Here is an 18,242-nt window from a genome sequence, read left to right as displayed (position 1 = left end):
TTTGTGTCTTGGATTGTTTATATATATATACATCATTTGAGGTATATATCTTAGCGCTTACGTTGTGGTTAGTAGCGCCATTGATATCCATTTGTGCTTTTTATATATATATATTTATTTATTTAGAAATGCTCGGGCTCTGTTTTCTGAAAACCGAGCCTCGCGTATCTTAGGGGATCAGAGTAGGCTCACGAGCCGGCTCAGTACTTTCACGCATCATCGGACCTGAATCAAGACAAAACATCATCGTTGCGTTGTCGGATCGCACAGGTTTTAGATTCCATAAGTACCTCCTTCCTCAGGAGATCCAGTGCCATTGCTCACACAGAAACAGGGGTAGCAGTGTTCTTGTCACTTTCCATTCTCCAGTGACATTGCTCAGTGCCATTGCTCATACAGAAAAAAGAAGGAGATAGCACTGTTCTTGTCACTTGACAAAAATGTACTGGAAATTACTGGAAATTAATGTTATTGAGGTTAATAATACTGTAGGAACAAAATAAGAGACAAATTATGTGATTTTAGAAGAAGAAAAAAAATAGGGATTTTAGATAAAAATAGGGATACAAAACCAAACCACCGGGGTCAGTGAACAGAGACAGAGAGACAGAGAGACATAAATATATATTATATACACACACACACTCCTACATACATAGAGCAATGGTCCAAAATAGTGCCACCCTTGCGGCTTTTCAAATAATGCACCATTTCTTCCAGATAATTGTTGCAATTAAAAAAAAAAAGCAAAAGAAAAAAACACACACATGTATTTCTTCGGTTTGCAGTATAATAAAACAAACAAACAAAAAAAGCCCAAAGAAAGTAGCAGGTGTCTGCAATATAAAAACCACTTTTCATGGGAAAGCTTTCTTTCGCTTTTGTCACAGGTAGGACTTTTCTTCCAATATTCATGAGAATGCAGCCTAAGAAGTGCCTCAGGAATAGGTTGTATTTGGGTTCAGCCTAGAACATAGCTGCTTTGACCGTGTATAGATTATAGATATTTTATGTTGGTGAAATTTGCTAGCAATTGTTACTTGAAATACAAACATTCTCAAATCTGTGCATTGTGTGAGAGCATGTTTGCGAACACTGGCAGCTGTTCACATTCCTGGCTGACAGAATGCCTACTATTGCTGGATGCAATCCATCAAAACACATTCTTTTAACACCCACAGAACAACAAATTTACAAATTTAAATAGAAGTTATTCAATATGTAAATATCCTTTCCCCGTCTTTAAAAAAGCTGCCGTAACATTTATTATGCAAGTCTCTTATTTAGATATGAGACAGCTGTTGAAACAATATAATGCAAAAAGTGTACATCTCCACAATGTGAAATTTGACATCTTAACCAAACACATAACATAATAAAACACAGATTTATTTTTTGTTTATTTTAAAGTTTATCAATTGTTCAAGAGGTATGAAAGAGTTTGTAAAGTGGGTGTATAAAGTGATAAAATGACCATTCTCTCTCTATGTATATATTCTTATGTCATAAGGAGGCCAAAAGGCAATCCCCAAAGTATGCATACAAAGCAAAAAAACAAAAAGGGCAATTACATAAAAAAAAGAAAAAGTAGTACAGAGTCAGTGACGCTTGGCAAAATACATAAATCAATGAATGCTGAAATGCAGAAATAAAGTGATAACAGATATAAAACACCAGAACATTTCTGTTTTGTACAGATACAAAGGAAACAAAAGGGGAAAAGATGAGGATATTGGAGAGGAAGAGGGAAAGGAGAGCCCAATGCGAAGACATGGGGAACCAGAATCGAAGAGTGAGGAGAGTTACGGAGGCAGCTTAAATGAGAGTGTCAGAAAAAGGCCAAGGTGACCATCGTATCACATGTCTTAGACTAGGCCTTATAAGTGGTGCTTAGTGGGGAAAACCCATCCTTTTAGTCACTAGACTCTTTAAACTCCAACTAGCTCACCCACATAGACATGAAATCCGAGTATTTATCTGTCGCTGACAAAGTGATTTTATCAATTGACATGTAAAAGTCTATCTGGCAGAACCATTCAGTAATGGACTAGGGAGACTGTGAGTCCCAATGCACTGGGACAACAGCTCTAGCTGGATTATTCAAATGCTTCCACAAAGTTCTTTTGTACTTTGAGATAGGGAAGCTTGTACGGGTGATCAACCAGAAGCCCAGATCAACCGCTAGTTGGGAACCTCGTACTCAACTATCTTTTTTTCACAGCAGCAATACTTCTCCCCAAAATGAAAGAATGTCTACGCAGTCCCACCAGATGTGGTATAACGATCCAGGTGCCCTATTACACCTCAAAATATGTTGAAGAAATCGTGTGGTGGAATTTATGCAAGGAAGACGGGCACCTATACCACCTGGATAACAGTTTACAATGGGTTTCTACAACCAATATACTGAATGAGCACCTATGGGTAGCTTGAAAGATCTTGAGCTAAAATACCTGGACTGCGGCTGAAGATAAGTCCCTATGCCAGGACAGTGCAAATGTAACTTTGGAGGCAAAGAGCTCGTCCAAGAGAATCTTATACCATACATTAAATTCATGTAAAACACAAATTATCATAAAACATCTAAATACATATTGTTGAATTTAGCTTTGGCAAGATTCCCTTCCTTATCTCTTTGGATAAAGGATATTCACAACAGTTTACTTATGAAAGGGTTAATTATTGGACATTTAAACACACAGGGTACAAGAAAACCATATATAAAGCAATATCCTGTCTTTAAAGATAACTTGAATACCCATCTATTAAACTACTCCTTACGTTGGATTAGTGATATCATAACCGCTCTCCACAGATCTCGTCAATATTCCTAACCCAGAGAGGCTGCACAGGTTTCTGCTCAGCCCAAAGAAGACAGACTACTCTCACTAAGTGGGCTAAAGAGATGAGCACAATACCCATATGTGTGTAAAGAGATTACAGATATGGATTTCAAGTGAGCACACAAGATCACAGAAATGCACTTCCCATAGGATGACACAACTGATATCTCTGCACTTTACCAGTGGTTATTTACAGGTGGGAGGCAAGATCAATGCACCTATTAACAAGCACTCAATTATGCAAATTGACTTAAATAAGAAGTCTCATGTATAGGGTCAAACATTTTTGGAGAGTAGAGTTTCAAAAAGCTCTTTTATTACATTGAACAAAGAGGAGTGCTAGTACAGCAAGTCAATAAAACAACTTACAATTAAAAGTGATTTTTAGATTCACTGACCTGCAATAAGTTCAGTTTGGCTATTTGTTGCTTCTCCAAAGTCGTTAGATTTGTTAACTTGAAACCATTTCAGGTCATCTTCATCCAACGCAATATCCCCCCAGAAAGCAGCTGTGGAGACCATGACAAATGAAATGATAATTATCTTGGTAACATGTTAGGAGAGCATTCCACTAATGCAATAAAGCTAGAATATCACACTGTACTAAACTGAAACATATGCTGCTTTCCTCCAAATGCTTGGCTTCGTAACATAGTAATATATGTAAATTAAAGACTTTTTAATCCATGTAAAATTTCAACTAACATATAATAACAAGAATCTATAATGTGTAAATCAATTTATATATTAGAGATAGAGACAGTTCAAGACAGTATATGTTAAGACTCATATGCACTGGGTCATAACTTAAACATCTTAACTGCAACAAAATTATAGGAATCATTTCCCCAATACAGATCTCACTCTCCGTACCAATACGTACACAGTGAATATAGGGGGGGTCTTAGCATTTCATCACAAGAACATGAATTTACATGTAGAATCTCTTTAACATATTGTTGAAAGCATATTACTATAAAGGAATTCGATGCAAAAGCAAAACGGTACAATATGAAACCCACAAATGTCATCAATATGGATGTCATTCATGGACATGATTTACCTGGTCCTATTTCTCACCCACCCCTTCTCCTGTCTGCTGGCAACATCTCCTCTGACCCTTTATTATAATCAACATTTGTTTATATAGCACCAGCATATTCGCTTGGCCCCTATTCATTGACAATGCTCCTTCTAGCACCTAACTAATTCACATCTCCACCTTTCCTTTTCCTGCAGACTCTGAAATGCTAGATCTGTCTGCAACAAAACTCATGTCTGTTCATTACATATTCCGCTCTAATACCTTCGGCCTTTTTGCCCTTGCAGAAACTTGCCCCCTCAACACTGCTTCCTCTGCAACTCTCTCATCTTGAGGTCTCTCCCTCACCAACACACCACAACAAAGTGGCCGTCAAGAGGGTGCAATAGCCTTCCTACTCTCCTCTTCCTTGTACCACTCCTCTCTCCTATTACTACCCTGTTCTGCCCTTGTCTCTTTCTATAACAGTACACTCCCCACAGCACTATATATGGCAGCTTTCAAAGTCATTCCCTTGTAGCCCTCCCTTTCTTTCAAGTCCATACAATCAGTTTCTTCGCTTAGCTAAACATTTACGAAGCAGTCTATTGCCAGTCTCCGAATTCCTTGACAACATTGCAGCCTGGCATTCATTCTTTGAGAGCTCAATATCTCCACCGGCAACCATATTGACACGTCTAAACTCCTCTCACTTAATTCTTTGATCTCTATAAGTGGACATCGTCTGCCAGCCATCACTATGTTCACTCCCTGAACCTTGTCCTCTCCCATTAACTGCATCTACAACTTTTAAAACTCATCTTTCTCCAACAACCACCTCATTTCCCTCTGTCTCATCTTGCCTCCTGCACCCGTATTCCTGAGCATGTAGTAACACCTGAATAAGCTTTATACAACCCTCTACCTAGTCTTGTTTGTACCACTCCTCTATCCTACTGCTACCCTACCTGCCCTAAAGCAGCAGTCTCTTTCAAAAACACTATATTCTCCTCAGTCCTGCGCACAGCAGCTCCAGACACCTTACATTATGTTCAGTTATCTAAACAGACCTGCCAATTGCAAAAGTGCTTCCATATCACTGAGCACCAATGGATAATATCTTGCTCCACTACTACTACTCTTTCACCAAGCAATGAAAAACTTCTTTTAAACCCCCAATTTCTACCCAGTCTACCAACCCTCATTTCTTTGCCGTATTCAACCTTGCTTCTCTGAACCCCACCACCTTCCTCTTCTGCTTCACTCACTGCTGTTCTACTTTTACCCTATTCATCAAACTCCTGTTGCCAGATCCAACACCTAACACCCACCTTCTCGCCTATACACCTTCAGTTCTGTCTCTTCTGTTACACAGGGTGAAATCGTTGCACTTCTCTCTACTCCCCTTACACTCCTATTTCCCCTGAATCTGTCCCTGTTCCGTCCCAACTTCTCAGTTCCCTCCCCTCAAGCGCACCTCTTCAACCTGTAACTCTCCACTGGTACTTTCCCTTCAATCATGCCCTAATATCTCCCGTCCTCAAGAAACCGTCTTTTGACCCTACCTTTCTCTCCAACTACCACACTATATCTCTCCTCCCTTTTGCTCCCAATCTACTTAAGAGGCTTGGGTACACACTTTTCTACTCTCACTCTATCCTCAACCCTCGCAATCAGGCGTATGCCCTTTACTATCCACTGAGTCTGCCCTCACTAAAGTGGAAAATGATCTGTTGACAGCTAAACAGCTAAATTGAAGGATCACTTCTCCATGCTCCCTCTCTGCTACTTCCGATACATTCAACCACACCCTTCACTCACTTGGCCCTCAGGATATTGTGCTCTCTTTTCTCTTTCAGCATCTCTACTTCTGGCACATGCTCCCTCCATTCTCTCATGGTGAACTAATATCCTTTTTTAGTATCCACTACCAGCTCTATGCAGACAATGCCCAAATCTATCTCTCTTGCCCTAACCTCTCTCTTTATTTTTTATCATGTGTCCAACTGCCTCTCTGTCTTCTCCTCATAGATATCCCAATACTACCTAAAAACGGAGCTCATCTTCCCTCCTACCAATCTCAGTACTCCCCCTCTAGTCTAGCTCAAAGTTGACAATATCACGCCCCATACCCACTACCTTAGTGTCAACCTCCACTAAGCTTCATTCCACACACTCTTGCACCGACATGTCACCTCATTAAAAACATTGCCAGAGTATGCACTTTTCTCATTAATATTACCAAACCATTAAATCATTCTCTCATTTTGTTGAGTTTACCGGTCGCAAGTGCGCATGGCACCCACTCACCATGGTGAGGGCATCATACTAATAAAAAATGAATGCTCTAAACAGTTTTAGATTCGTGAAAGGGCTGTTCATACAATGGCATGCATATGGTAGTACTGCCCCTTCATTTGAGCTTATTGACATCGTTAAGCAGGCAACTCCTTACTCCATAGAGATAATACTAGAAATCATTTTGTTCTGCTGCATAGGTCCCCTGATCCCCTAAATAAAAAAATATATTTCACATTTAATGCTGCAAAAGTGTTAATACTAAAATACTGGAAGTCAGAAGTCATCGTTCAGATTTTTGGATGGATATACAAAATAAGCTTTACTATACAGAAGAAACTGTTGTATATAGCGAGGGATATCAAATTTATTAGCCTATTACCTGGGTTGAATTTAAATAAATGGGAGGATATAGTTTAGGTTAGTGTATGGCTTAAAAGGAGATCTGATGGCCATTAGACCTGTGCATGTATTACCTGCTTACCCCAACTTTCCTTTTGTGTCCGTTGCACCCCCTAAAGTGTTGTCCCAGTTAGACGTTAGTGTGTAGTGGAACAATATACTATAAAGTAACAGTTACTTAGAATATATTGAGGATATCAATACTACTGCATTAGAAAGAATCTACTCTCTGAAACTCAATCTGATATAGGCACAGTATAGCAGGTTCTAACCCCTTCAGAATGTTATAGGTTTTTGTAACTTGACATTTAATGTCTGCTACTCTTACTTTTGTATTGAACAGAGAAGGCTTATTCCTTGGTTACCCATTAAGATATATGTCACCTCTGTATTTGTAAGACTATTTCATACTTACCAAAACCGAAATTCGGGTCGGTCTCACGGACTCCCGGGAGAGCTGGGAAGTCTCCCACATCCTGCAATTGCGGGGCTAAAATGATGCGATTCGCGGTGAATCGCATCATGTTGGCCATGTCCCCGCGACAAAACGCCATATTTGTCATGGGGGCGGGGCCAAAATGCCACGTTTGGTCGCACCCCGCCCCCACCCTCTAAACATGCCCCTCTCTCGGATACAACTTGCCAAAAGTAAGAAAGTATGGACTATTTATATAGGAAGTGTACTGTACTGTTTTGTGCTTTATTCTGTTCAAAAATTTATAGATGGTAAAAAAATATATATAATTATCATCCAATATAGAGAATAACAAATCACACTGCACACTTAGTCAGCACTGAATAACAGGGACAAGACAAACATTTGGACTAATACTTTTTAAGCCTAGGAATGTCCCTAGCAATTAGGGACATTTAAAATATTTACAGAAAAGCACAGTTGTAAAAAAAAAACAAAAAACAATTTGATCTATGCTCTTTTGTTTTTTTCCCATGAAATGTAAGTTATTTACTGTTAAATGCTATTTTACCAACTTCCAACAGGTGAGCAAAATAGATTTTTGGGGGTGGGAGGGGATGTCATGGAGATTTGATAACTGTGACCAATTTGTTTAACATTGTCGATGTTTAATCCAATATTTATTTGAATTGGTGCAAATACAAATTACTGGAATCCTTCCATACTAAAATTTTGTTTGGAATGGAAAGCATTGGAGCAGTCAAAATGTGTTTTTTCAGCTGATACAATCTGGGATAACTCCAGCTGTAGTATCTGAAAAAAAATAAAACCCACATAAAACTTAAGTTTCAACTTGTTCATTCATGACCATGCAATTGAATGGAATAACTGAACTTTAGCCACTACTGCATTTTTTTTTCCAAAGTTTCGACTGCCAAAATCAACTACTCATTGAACTTCAATGATCTATGACTACTTATCTGTATTTAGTAAACAAAAAAAACCAAAACCTGTCACTCCACTCATTTTGATAATGTTCCAAGGATCAAAAATAGGTTAGATAAATAAAACATCTACTGTACCAAAAGGAAGGTCATATCAAGAAAATAATAAGGCCTGGAATTGCATATAAAGATTTGGTTTTCAGTTCCACTTCAAAAAAAAAAAAAAAAAGTTAAATATTAAAAATAATACTTTATTTGCGCAAGAAAGCATTTTTCATTGATTTTGTTCTGGTGTCACCATCCTGAGATGACGATAACAGAAGGATGATTGTAACGTTTGTTAAATAGATTTCCCTATGTTTTGCATGGGAAGTTACCACCAGCAGTAACCCCTTGATGTGTAAGTTGAGGATTTTCGCTGGAGATGGGTTTATTTTTTTTAAAGGGCGAAAAGTCTTATAAGTTACTAAGCACTTCAGCTTTTAACTTTCAAACTGTGAAAGCAGCACTTTATCCAGTCAAACTTAAGTGTCACTATTAGAGCATTTGATTCGTTCTGAACATTATCAATTTTTCAGTTAGAAGACTCAGGGGTTGTAGAATGCCTGTGTGCAATGGGCCTGAACGTAGCAGATACTATACTTCAATTCCTTCAAAGTATCTCAGGAACAATGCCTGTAGTGTTACTAGCACACTCTTTGGCCTATGACTATCCAGTGAAAAATATTTGCAATTGTAAATAGAAGCAATCCCATTAACAAATTATTGTGGCAAGCTTTTACCACAGTCAAATAATCAGAACAGAACCCGCCCACCGGGGAAAGGTACAGACAGGGTTAAGGATCCTGCTGTTACCTTAAGGAACAACATGGGTGTAATTGCCGAGGTGTGTTTGATGAGAATCAAAGGATTGTGGGATCTGGTGGGTGGAGCTTCCGACGCTTAATAGCCGCCGGATGATAGCTAGGGCTGTTGGAATTTGGTTAGTGTCAGTAAGCCATGGAACACTTAATGACTATGTTACTGTGTTGTTGTGACAAAATAAAACAGCAAATGGTTAAGAAAACCAGGGTAAGGAGTAACTCCTTTGGTAATTCATACAGAGTGGTGTCAGAAGTGGGAATCGAAAGGACAGCCAAATCAAAACTGTCCACCCAGCCATCCAGAAACAAAAGTGGTGATTGAAAGGCAAGTGTGACATCTAAAAGGAAAAAAAAAAAAAGGGTTTTATTTTCCCCTCATTTTGTATTTGTTCTGTTCGTCCTTGGGAGGTAAAATGTAGCCGCTGCTAGCTAAGACACTACAAATATCAGGAATTGGTTTGTCTGTGCATGTTAAGGGAAGCACATTTTTGCTATCCCATCGACTTTGATAACAAGATGGAGAAAATCCTCCAAGCTTTAACTAATGTGGCTGCCACACAGCAGGCCCACCAAGGCTCAATGCTAGCTGTCGCCGAGGGTAGATAGTAACAGACTATTATGGGCAGAGCTCAGTCAGCTCTAACAGAGTGAGCTCTAGCCTGCTGTCATGCAAAAGATACATCCTCGGATGACATTGAGGTGTTTCTGTCATCATTTGAAAGGACGGAAACTCAGCTTAAATGGCCAACACCTGAATCAGTGTCGAAACGGGCTCCTTATTTGATGGGCGAAGCTCAGCGGTCCTATGTCCAAAGACCAGGCAGCAGACTTTCAGCAACTAAAGGCCGCAATCTTGGTGTGAATATGGGTGACAGGGCCTGAGAAGGCACGATTTTATGTAAAGCGCATGCTCAGCTGGCAAAATTAACAAAGAGTTAGCTGGAGCTCGACCAAAATACACCTATCGACTATTGTGAGTGGAATCTAGGTTGGGAATTACAGAGATGGGTTCTAGAGATCGAACATACAGTCATTTTAGGAAGTTGCAACAGCTATTGACCAGTATTACGTTGTCAAAAATATGGCCCGGACAGCCAAGAAAGTAGTCAGATCGGACTTCCGTCCGAAACCAGTTTGGAACAGACTGAAGGTGACCTCAGCAAGGTGCTTTGAGTGTGGCAAGCAGGGTCACTTACGGAGGTATTGTCCAAATCAGTCAGAACCAATGAATTGTTCGGTGGTTTGACTAGAACCCAGGTATCCTGTTTGTTTTACCATGTCCTCATCCACAGGAAGCCCAGTGCTGTTCTAGGTGACCGTCCTGATACAGCAAGAGGTGGTATTAGTGTTGCTGGACTCGGGTAGGGAAATCACCTTGGTATCCAGCACTGTAGTTCCAGAAGGCCTGCTGACCCGGCTACCATCAGTGAAAGTCCAATGCATTCACGGGGTCACCAAGGAATATGACCGTGTCTGTCTTCCTATTACTGTGAGGGGGAAAACATTGCAACTGGCAGCAACAATAGCTCCAAGGCGAGACTTTCCCCTGTTCCAGGAAATTATAGTCAACTGAATAGGTAAGGACATGCCGGCAACTGAGTCACTGGCTGGACATCTGACCCTACTTGATCCTGTCTTTCATACCATGGAACTGGAGATAGAGACCAAAAAACCGCAATACCTAGAGCTTGGCTGTAACTAGGCTGATGTCACATTCCAGAAGACAGGAGAAGAAGGTCCTGGCTGGAGAAAGTTGGAAATAAACAGAACCCTTACTAGCGGGTGGAGAAAATTGGTTCCCAGTATCCAGGATTATATCACTACATCATTATATCAAAGGACTTTGCGAGGGACCAACTAAAATGCTAAATATATGGTGAAAGTTAATGGAGTATGGAAGACTAGAGACCGGCCAGAAGAGAACCCTATTTCAGAATAAAAGGGGAACTGCTATAATGGGCAGCGGTGGTACATGAGAAAAAATAGTTAAATCAACTCTTGGTGCCACAGGTACACATCCCTTTGGTATTACCAAAAGCCCATACACACCTGGGAAAATATAAAAGAAGCCTTGTGCACTACACCGGTGCTACAGGCACCTAATTATAAGGAAAGGTTCTTTCTTCAGACAGATGATTCCAGGATGGCAGGGGGCAGTATTGTCCCAGAGGGAGAAGGCTGAGGAGAGACCAGTTCTTTTCCTCAGCCGTGAACTCTTCCAGAGGGAAAAGAAGTATGCTACGGTAGAACAGGAGTATTTAGCCATTACCTGAGCAGTAGAGGCACTCTGGTAGAGAGTTCACCCCGGTTACCAACCGCGCTCCGTTACAACGGATGCACACCAACAAGGAGTTCAATGTCAGGGTCACACTTTGGTTCCTGGCATTACAAACCTTCAGATTATAATGCAGACGCCCTGTGGTGAAGACATGAGCTCCCCAGGGCGGCCGGTTCACCTGATTTGGAGAGGCCAAAAGAGGGGGAGTTGGCAAAACGGAAATTTTTGACAAGAAAAGAATGCACTTTGCCAATTATAGCAAAGCTAAGGGGAAAGGTGTTTGGAAAAGGGGGTAATTTACCACGGTCCGATAACCAGATTAGGACCCATCCACCAGGGAAAGGTACAGACAGGTTTATGCATCCTGCTGTTAACTTAAGAAAAGAGTTTACTCACAGGTGCACAACATGGGTGTGATTGAGGTGTTTTTGTTGAGGATTGTGCGATCTGGTGTATGGGGTTTCCAACAATGAATAGCTAGGGCTGGTGGAATTTGTTTAGTGTCAGGAAGCCGTCACTCCTTTGGTAATTCCTACAACTGGTAATTAAAATTTTCCTTGGTTTATTTCTTCAGGTTTCTCTTAATCATTTATAATTCTGCAGTTTCCACAGTGTTGTGTGTCTATCATGACAACCACATTCACATGACACATGATTTAGTGAGCAGAGAGGCTTTGGAACGTACCTCTGAGCTCTGTCTGCTCTGCGCACTGTAAAATACTTCTCTCCTTGTCTCCCTTCCACCTTTACATGGCATGCCGAAAACTAATGCTTTCTTGAAGTGCTGTTGAGAGGAATAGAAAGGGAAAACCTCTTGCTCTGTAGTCTTGAGGTCAAGATTTCCCTGGTAATGTTTTGAATCAGTGATTCAAGTTTATCCTCAAAGAGCTCTCATAGCAACCACAGATGAAGCCATGCTTCTGGCAGAAAGGGTAATAGTGTCTAGTAGGAAGTTAAGCCCTTTTCTCATCACTTCAATGCTTTTGAGTAGATTCTGTCTGTTGCTTCTTGTATATCCTTATGTTTGGTATTAGCCTCTAAATGTGCCCTGGGGACAGACACTGCACCCATTCCAGACTTGAGCACAGTACCCAAACAAATATTACGTTTCTTGAACCAGCTTTCCATTTTCCTATCCCTATGTTCTTTTAACTGGCCTTCATCCTCTAATGGAATATAGTGGTCCTGACTGAAAGACCGGCTACATTAGCATTAATTTTCAGTACTGAACACCACCTTAAAGCCTCTTTATACTGAAGATACATACATTATGCCAAGTGTGAAGGTTGGTGGAGGAGGGATAATGGTATGGGGCCGTTTTCAGGGTCTGGGCTAGACCCTTTATCTCCGGTGAAGGACAATCTTCAGCATACCAAGTCATTTTGGACAATTCTATGCTTTCAACTTTGTGGAACAGTTTGGGGAAGGCCCTTTTCTATTCAAACATGACGGTGCCCCAGTGCACAAAGCAAGGACTACCAAGACGTGGTTTGAGGAGTTCAGTGTGGAAGATCTTGACTGGCCCGCACAGAGCCCTGACCTCAACCTCATCGAACATCTTTGGGATGAACTGGAACAGAGATTGCGAGCCAGGCCTTCTCGTCCAACATCAGTGTTGGATCTCATAAATGCTCTACAGAATGAATGTGCACAAATTCCTACAAAAACACTCCAACATCTTGTGGAAAACCTTCCAAGAAGAGTGAAAGCTGTTATCTCTGCAAAAGGGGGACCAACTCCATATTAAAGTATATGTATTTGAATACATGTCATTATAGTCCCTGTTGGTGTAATGGTCAAGCGTCCGAATATTTTTGTCAATATAGTTTATATACCCACAGCCTACTTCCATGTTGACATCTTTGAAATAGTCCTATCATAAGGATGAAATGCACCTGGTTGAGGTTCCAGTAAAACGAGAGGTTTTCTTTTCTGCTTTGAAAGTCCACATAAGCCAACCGATACTAGTAGCTATAGATCACAAATCTTGCCTTTAATCACATTACCGTTTTAAATTTAGGTGTCAAACTTGCCGAATATCGGCAAGTTGCACAAAACACTGTTTAATACATTTACCCCTGTGTAATTTTTCTGCTATTTTGACTGTGTGTGTGACTGGTAACCACACTTGTCTGGAAATTTTGGAAAGGAGATGATTTGTAGTAGGACAGCTAAGAATAATTACTATCAGGTGCAGGATTAGAAGGTACTTAATTTGCTATTTAAAATAAATAAAAACTTCTATGTAGGATTGCTACTTTAAAAACATACATTTAAATTAGAGTGTGTTAAAATAATTTATGTGTGTGTACCATTATTTTTTATTTAAAAAAATGACATTTTGTAATACACCCACATCCAGTAGCTAAGGAGCAAATCTAAAAAAAAAAATCTAAATAAATTAGAAATAGGCAAGTAGTAAGTTGTTAAATTTATAGTTTGCATGCACTAAAATGTCATCTGTTTGCCAGTTTGTGGGAGGAAAGGAAAAAAACTAAATAAAAGAAAACCATGAACTAGTCCAGAAATGCCGTACGTTTAAAATTAGAGCTGTATTTTTCACATTCACACCGATTTCATGGAAAAACACAAATCTGTCACACTGCCATCCACTGTAATCTCCATGCAAAATGTTCCATTTTCAACAGTACGACATTATATCCGGCTTGATGCATATGGATAACAGTGATTGAGGAATCCTTTACGCTGAATTACACAGACAGCAGTTATTGAAAATGTAACAAATGGCCATAAATTGTAAACACATGGTAAAACGAAAAACACAAAACACTGATTTCTTTACTGAAACAGTAATTTACTGGACAATTTTATATTTAGTTTTTTATTTCACTGGATTGCACAAATGAAATCCCTCTGGACCCATGGGATTTTGTTGCTGGGGGTAACCTCCAGGTTTCCTGCTATTAAGAAGGTACCACCGCATAGGCCACCCACCAACCCTGCATTGTGGTGAATCCTATGTCCACGACTCCTAGGAAAGTTTAAAAACTTAGCATTTCCAACACAACATTGTCAGGGTGTCAATAGAACGCATATACTTGATAGCTGTGGGCCTTATAGTAGCTGCTTAATGGGACTCATCCTCATTCCATAACTGTCCTAGAAAGGAGGCAAACTTATTTCAGGGCTTTTGGGGATGCTACTATTTAAAAGCACTTCTGGCTTTAAATCAGAAACTTTGCCTTTTACACCAGTTTGGGCAAGTCTGGGAATAAGCCCTCAAGGTCACAGAATCTCAACAGGTGAAAGGAGTCTTAGGGTGGGTACACACTACAGTGTTTTCGGCCTATTATCTGGCCAATCACCCGATAAATGAGTGTCCAGCCCGATATCGCATTAGTGTGTACGCTCCAATGATGAAGGAGGACCGGTCCGAGGCACATAATATAGTTTAATTTCATTTTTAAATTCTGCAGTGTGCATGCACTCACGATCAGGATCTCCATAGAGTTTACACAGTTTATGATCTTTTCAGCCAATGGTTATGACAGATGAAGAGCACAGCTCTGTGGATAAATTGTATAAAACGGTTACAGGTTGCACACATGAATCGGTATGCTGACTTTTTTTTTTCCCAAGTCGTTGGTAAAATCATTATAGATCATCGGGAGAAGGTATCTATAGTGTGTACCCAGCCTTATTCTTGCAATAAGCACAGCCGCTAGGAAAACTGTTTTGCAGGTGTGGACCCAGCCGAGAGCTCCTCCATTTAAATTGTTCAAGGAGAAGTTATTTTATATAATTTGAATGATCCACAGAGTTCACATTTAAAACATTGTTTTTTTTAGATGTAGGAGAATTGTAGAGGGACACTCCCTACAAGCATAAAATCCAAACTCTGCAAGTGTTTCTACTCCACATCCTGGTATAAGTTGAGAATTATAGACAATGACCCTCCTGTCCCCATCTAGAGAGTTGGTTACCCTGTGCTGGCCAATTCAATAGTATTGCACAATTATAGGAACTGTTCATATATCAATCTTAGGGGCATATTTAATAAAGCACGATAGTGCTTTTAACGGATAATTAAGGTCCCACAGTGTCCTCCGCAAATTTATTAAGGGGGCATCGCAGCAGATATCATGGATATCTGCTGCTTTGCACTCCTCTTCGTTTTTGGGAGCAGTCACCATTCAACAGAAATCTAACAAGTCCCGAAAAAACATTTTTTCCGGGAACTTGTCATGTTAATGTACGCCAGCTGCAGCTGGCGTACATGAGGAAATCTAATGCTGTCAGCTCTGCTCCGGAGAGCAGAGCTGGACAGCGCATGTGTGGAGGGATCACATGATCCCTCCCTGTCACTCACAGCTCTCTCTCTGCAACTATCGTTGCAGAGACAGAGAGGGGATCTGTGTGCGCATGCGCAATTGAAGAGTAAGGAGAAGACCCGAAGACAGCGCTTCCGAAGAGGGGGGTAAGTATGGTTTTTTTTATCACAGAAACAGCAGATTATCGGGACTGCTGTTTCTGTACTCCGGTTTTGATAAATTTGAGAAATGAATCAATACTTATCCGTCCGATAAGGATTGATAACCATTTCTCTATTTCAACGTTAAATGATAAATGTGCCCCTTAGAGCTCAAATCTGATTGAAACTTTACGTTTTGATCTTACTCTTTAGGTAACAATTGTACATGGAAAAAAGCTTAAACATGTTTTATTCAGATGTTAAAAGTATGTAAATGTATGCAGTAGTAAGTGTACAAATTGTAGTCTTGAGCTTGTGTAAACACTTCTTGCCATAAATGTTTGTAAGAAAATTCCTTTTTTCCGGAATCAATTAATATAAAAAAAACTTTGTAATGTGAAGTCTACATTCAGTTTTATGTTCTCTATAATAAGTAGAAATTTCCGGAATGCTTTCTATTGCCCGGCATGACGGCTTCCTGTTTGTTCCTCCATTGCTGCTTATATAACACACAGCTGCTTCATATCTGGAATTAATTCTTACTGGCAAACATTCTACATCTCAATGGGAATTTATCATGGCCAATCGTATGGCCGTTAGCGCTCACAGATTAGAGGAGAATGTCTACTCTCATCGGGACCACTATCCTCAACACAACTTTGTTACAAATATACCATTCAATAGTTTCAAGGTTACATCTGTGGTTATTAACAGGCCAAACTAGTTCATGAAACAAATATCCTCCGGAAAGATCGGGTTCTTGTTTTTGCCATTTTAGTGACAGATGTGCAATATCATCTAACGTTATCTTATACAACAAATTCCATTAATCTTTTTTGCAGCAAGACACGATTCTTAACTGGAAATAAGTATTTCTTACATGCTCCTAAGTTTCAAGAGATATGGGGAAGAAAATAAATATTTACATAGAATTAAACTTGCACTTCTGAACTCAATTATATATCATGTATTTCCTTTATTATAGTCTAATTACTGACACAGTGCAGAATAGAGTATCAAGCGAGATACATGTAGGGCAGCCAACTAACTTGTAAATTGTTAGCAGTGTATTACTTTATCATTATCAGTTATTTATATAGCACCACTAATTCCACAGCACTGTACAGAGAACTCACTCATATCAGTCCCTGCACCAATGGAGCTTACAGTCTAAAATCCCTAACATACACACACAGAGAGTCCAAGATCAATTTTAATAGCAGCCAATTAACCTACTAGTATGTTTTGGAGTGTGGTAGGAAACCAGAGCGTCCCAAGGAAACCCACGCAAACAAGGGGAGACCATACAAACTCCACACAGATAAGGCCATGGTCAGGAATCTAACTCATGACCACAGTGCTCGGAGACAGAGGTGCTGACCAATAAGCCGACTTCCAAATTTTGGTAAATTATACTAACCTGCAATCCCGTATCTTTACCTCATACATATTTCTATGTATAGGGCATATATAAAAACATTAAGTCACATTGATACTTAGTACAAATATATTATATCTGCCATAGTGGTATTCAGTAGGATCAGTGATCAAAGTGGGCTGGTACATGTTGGGAAGCCATATCACAACTTCTCCTACTGCCTTCATTGTGAAGCTATCAAATTCCATTCACTTACAATTTCCATGCCGCCACTTCTCAGTTTCCAGTTGTACCACTGAGTAGAATTATAAAAGTACAGTGTGGAATTCAGAACAGACACGATCAATTTAGAAGTGTGATATGCTACAGGGAATGGGCAGCAATACTGGGTAACAGGATAAACGAAAGATCCATATTATAGAAGAAATGGAACATGCATTTGTGGACTTTTCGAAAGACACTCTTACTATGATCCTCTACACTCTGACATCATGGCTAATACTACAAATATTTTTCTATTGTAAGAGACAGGAATCATTAACTCCAAAAAACGGCAAGACCTAGGAAGCCTATCCAGTAAATCCATGCATGGTTATCGTTGCCAATTTCAAAAGGTCATAAGATGTAGCAATTATGGAAGAGCATGGAACAAATACAAGGTCCACAGTGTAGAGGTGGGGATTAAATATTCACCGTCAATTTAAGGAAGACCTGCTATTTGTCATAAGTTCACTAGAGCACTAGTTTATTTTTCATTAGAGTAAGTAGGTGCAGAGTGTACAGTTTGACTGGTAGATAAGAGTTTGTCCTGTTAGAACTCCTTATCCTACAGTGACCAAACAATGATCAAGTTTTTTTTGTTTTTTTTAAGAGGTTAGGGGAGAGTAAAGAGTCTTGTATTCCAGTGTAGTCATGCAGGATTTACATTGGACTAGAAAATTAATAAAAAGAGGTGCTCTAAGTGTGTGCAGCCTATTTCATACAGATGAAAGTTCACATTATCCCATGAAAAGAAACACAGTATATAAAAAAATCTGTATGTATCTAGTGCTCACATGAATCCACAGAAGACAGATATAGTGTGTTAATGTGTGAAGCTGTCCGATCCACAATCAGGAAATCTGTAACGGACTCAAAAACAAATAGACATAGCATAGCAAACATACATAGGGGTAGGTATACAGTGATACAAGAAAGTCCTTTGATCCGTCACCCGTGTATAGTAAACTTCATGCCGTGATGCGAGATCTTCCCCCAAAACACATATGCTTACAGAAAATAATCTTGTGATAGACGTATATACTTACAGAAAATAATAAAAGAATTCTGCACATGCGTAACCCCCGGGAACCCTTAAAAACCTCTGCT

At 39.7% G+C, this 18,242-nt stretch overlaps 1 protein-coding gene across 1 annotated transcript in view; it reads right to left on the bottom strand.

Annotated features, from left to right (window-relative positions):
* TLL2 (tolloid like 2) overlaps nucleotides 1-18,242 on the bottom strand; it is a 141,275-nt gene that overhangs the window by 59,087 nt on the left and 63,946 nt on the right. The window contains exon 2 of the mRNA XM_075216543.1: nucleotides 3,242-3,352. Within this exon, the coding sequence (XP_075072644.1) occupies nucleotides 3,242-3,352 (111 nt within the window). The remainder of the gene's footprint in view (nucleotides 1-3,241; nucleotides 3,353-18,242) is intronic.

Source organism: Mixophyes fleayi, chromosome 6 (genome assembly GCF_038048845.1).
Source record: "Mixophyes fleayi isolate aMixFle1 chromosome 6, aMixFle1.hap1, whole genome shotgun sequence".
Lineage (NCBI taxonomy): Eukaryota > Metazoa > Chordata > Amphibia > Anura > Limnodynastidae > Mixophyes > Mixophyes fleayi.
The sequence above is the reverse complement of the archived record's forward strand: the minus strand, read 5'-3'. Positions and strand labels throughout refer to the sequence as shown.